General features: G+C 36.5%; 1 protein-coding gene across 1 annotated transcript in view; it reads left to right on the top strand.

Moving 5' to 3' along the window:
- The first annotated feature begins 11 nt into the window (after window positions 1-11).
- LOC101490510 (transcription factor-like protein DPB) overlaps window positions 12-3762 on the top strand; it is a 4829-nt gene continuing 1078 nt past the window's right edge. Inside the window, exons 1-8 of the mRNA XM_004505548.4 lie at window positions 12-406; window positions 717-796; window positions 1161-1204; window positions 2411-2473; window positions 2581-2727; window positions 2859-2927; window positions 3089-3187; window positions 3665-3735. Of these exons, the coding sequence (XP_004505605.1) occupies window positions 183-406; window positions 717-796; window positions 1161-1204; window positions 2411-2473; window positions 2581-2727; window positions 2859-2927; window positions 3089-3187; window positions 3665-3735 (797 nt within the window). The 5' untranslated portion in view covers window positions 12-182. The remainder of the gene's footprint in view (window positions 407-716; window positions 797-1160; window positions 1205-2410; window positions 2474-2580; window positions 2728-2858; window positions 2928-3088; window positions 3188-3664; window positions 3736-3762) is intronic.

Genomic DNA, 3762 nt, shown 5'->3' with positions numbered 1-3762 from the left:
TTCCCTTCTTCAATTTCGTATTCACATTCCTTGTTTAGATTGCGTACCCTAGGGTTATTTTATTCCTCCATTCGTGTTCGATCGTTTTAACTCAAAATCTAAACCGCTCTCGAATTGAATTATCTATCTGTTTTTCTTCTTATCATTATTCAGGATTTGTCACCAAAGTTAATACATGATAGATGGGAACGCAACCGCCTCAATCGTGTGTAGATGAAGAGGATGAGGAACTGTTTGGTTGTGGAACTACAATTTCGGGACAATCAGGCTCCACAAGCAGGAGTGCCGGGTTGCCGTCTAGCCGAAGCGAGCAGACGACGGGGACAACCGCAGGTGATAATGCTGCTCGCAAATTAAATAATCTCGACATACATGATGATGATGCTGGATCACAGGGAGTAGTTGCGTAAGTTCTATTGCATTATATTGTATTGTTCATGTGATGCAAATTGCTAATTTACCTGCGGATTTTTGTGTAATTGTTGTTCATACGTGTTCAATTAATGACATCCTTTTGTCAAGATTTTCAAAAGTAAAAAGGAAAGTAAGTTTTGGAATGACATATTGGGTTTAAATTGGCTGTGCATTGCTTCAATGCGTCAATTTTATCTATACTTGTGGTTTTACAACTTCTCTAAATTATTTGTTTTTCTTTAATCATTTTATTACTATTATTTAAGTTTAAATTTTTTCTCACCCACTCAATGGTTACACAGTAGCAGGAAGAAAAAGAGGGGCCAACGGGCTGTTGGGGGTGATAAGAGTGGAAGAGGCCTCCGGCAATTTAGTATGAAAGGTTTTTGATCTGTCTTGTTTGACCACTTTGTTCTTTAACCTACAGTTCATTGTTTCTTTGCTAGTTATTTCCTTTTTCCCTCCAAAGTTGGATTTAGGAGGTGTTTGAAACAGCTTATTTGAACTAGTGACATTATCGTCTGTGTAAGTGTTTGGAAAAGTTTATGAAAATAGCTTGTTATATGTTGCTTAATTAAGTTGTTTACTCAAATATCCCCTCAGTATGTTGAGTATTGAGATGCTAATTGTGAAACTTGCAGCAGAGGGTCTCGTGCTTCGTAAATAGACATTTATTTTTTAAAGTCATTTTGGCGATTTTATTTTCCTTTTGGTACTGCCTCTAATTTATTGTTGATTGTCTGCAGTGTGTGAGAAGGTAGAAAGTAAAGGAAGAACAACTTACAATGAGGTTAGGTCTTTACTTTAAACCAGTTTTTTACTACGTTGAAAGTGTAGTTCTCAATCCTAGATAGCAAAGCGAAGTAGCCGACCCAGAAAACGCTATAGCGGGATGACTACTATTTTAAAACCTATAATCTTTTAAACAGAATTAATAGTTGATGCTATATTTTTTTCATACATGTTGAAAAGTTAACAAATTACTCAAAATTCATGAAATATCCACAATTAGTAATGAAAAGTCATAGGTCTTAAGCAAAGCATACAAGTAAATCCTAAAAAACTCATAGGTCTTAAGCAAAATATACAAGGAACTAGGTAAATACCAACAACAGCCAAGGAAGCAAGGAAGCAACTGGACAGCTCAAAAGAAGAGGAAACAAGGAAATAAGTCTGCTGGTGAAAAGGAAGGACAAGGCAGCAGCTGGTTAGTTAGCGAAAGAAACAATTGAGCAGAAAAGTGAGCAGAAGGAGAAGAGAAAAAAGAGGGCCAACACTTCAGTGAGCAGTGAAGTCGCCAGAAAATAGTGGAGAAATTGCTGGGGGTCATGTAGTGGAGTCGAGGGTTTGAGGAGGAAAACTCTAAAACTGAAGCGGACAATGAAACAGTGGAGGGATTGTTCTCTCTTTTATGTTTCACTTAACTAAAATTTGCAAATCTGTAAGATACCCTTATCCATGCTCACCGACGTTCAAATTTTAAGGGTATTTTAGGTTTTTTATGAACCCTTCTCAATTGCCCTTTGATGCGCACTCCAAATGCAATCTCGGCTGTGGTTATCGAAGAGGAGGCACCTCAAAAGGGCGACATCGCTGTCTTGGAATATCGCCTGTCTGTTCTGCTCCTTACAGGTGCTATTTGCCACTGTTAACAACCTTGGTTGAAATTGAAAGTAATTGTTAGTTTCTTGCTTCAGTGTGTCATATGGTGAATGATATGGTCGGAGTTGATGTATATTGTTCTATATAATTACTGTTCTTCAATTAGTTTTTTTAATTTTTTTGTCAATAATTATGCATGAGGTTATTTATGGGATAAAGTTGCTTGCGGTGATTATTGGCCTCAGGAAATTGTTGTGGACTTGAAGCCTGCCCGCCCATTTCATGACGTCTTTTATCATTCATTCATCCATATTGTGTATTTCTTTTTTACTAGTTATTATTCCTTATTTCTTAATTTTTTTATTGAGTTTAATGTGATTTTTTTATATTATAGGTGGCAGATGAACTTGTGGCTGAATTTTCTGATCCAAGCAATAGTGTTTTGTCCCCTGATCAGGTTTTCTCTCCTTCACAAACAATTTCAATATTATTTGCTATTTACATAATTAAGGTGTAAGACAAGTATTGTGGACTTATTTTTTTGGGGGAATGAACATTTGTCAGCAACAATATGATGAGAAAAACATTCGTCGAAGGGTCTATGATGCTCTGAATGTTCTCATGGCTATGGATATTATTTCCAAGGATAAAAAAGAAATACAATGGAAGGGTCTTCCTCGTACCAGTCTGAATGATATTGAAGAACTAAAGGTTTGCACACAGTCTTTCTTTAGCTGTAACTTTTTTGCTCTATGTGGCTTATGCTTTAGCTGTAGCGATGTTCTGATGTAATCCAAAAATACAACGAACAATTATTTTAACTTCGTAATTTGATTAAATAGACAGAGCATCTTGGGCTCAGGAGTAGAATTGAAAGGAAAGCAGCCTATCTGCAGGAGCTTGAGGAGCATGTAAGTCCGTCCCACTCTAATAGATTTAATTCGGGAATGAGATCCTGGACCTGGATTGCTGCATTTGAAATATGCACTTAATTTTAACAAGAGTCTAGCAAATTACGTCGTTTTTGTATTTTCAGTTTCTGTTCGCTAATTGCTTCTATTATTGCATGTAGTTTGTAGGTCTTCAGAACCTTATTCAAAGAAATGAGCAATTATATAGCTCAGAAAATCCTCCCAGTGGAGGTGTATCGTTACCTTTTATTCTGGTACAGGTACACAATCATCTCAACATCTTCCGTTTTTGGTCATTTTGTCCTGCAGAAAATGTAGTTCGATCGTGCCTTGGATCTTCGATTGTGTGATAATTATACCGCATTGATAGCAAGCTAGCAACTCCCTGAGCATGTTAATGAACTTAATTAGTTGGCTTGAATTTTTTAATTATAAAACATTATTAGATGAGATGTTATTCAGCTGCTTAGTGAAATCACTAGAAATATTATTTTTTTCCTCCATTTTCCGGGCAATTGTTTGAATTTGTCGTTGTTGACTGAAAGTAATTTGCCTTTATATATGCTCAATGCTATGCTATGGGTCTATGTTCTGGGTTTTTGTGGAGAATTCTTGGCCATAGATCTCAGAAGTTGCTAACTTATTTTAACAAAGAATCTGCTCATCCTGCTGGCTCCTGGGACGAGGCTTCTAATGGTATGGCTATTTAATTAATGTCTTACTTCTAAATTCTGTAGACACGGCCTCATGCAACAGTTGAAGTTGAAATATCAGAAGACATGCAGCTTGTTCATTTTGATTTCAATAGGTAAAGTTCTAATGGTCTTACTCGGCA

Source organism: Cicer arietinum, chromosome 6, assembly GCF_000331145.2.
Source record: "Cicer arietinum cultivar CDC Frontier isolate Library 1 chromosome 6, Cicar.CDCFrontier_v2.0, whole genome shotgun sequence".
Taxonomy (NCBI): Eukaryota; Viridiplantae; Streptophyta; class Magnoliopsida; order Fabales; family Fabaceae; genus Cicer; species Cicer arietinum.
Note: the sequence above shows the minus strand (reverse complement) of the source record. Positions and strands in the feature narration are given on the sequence as shown.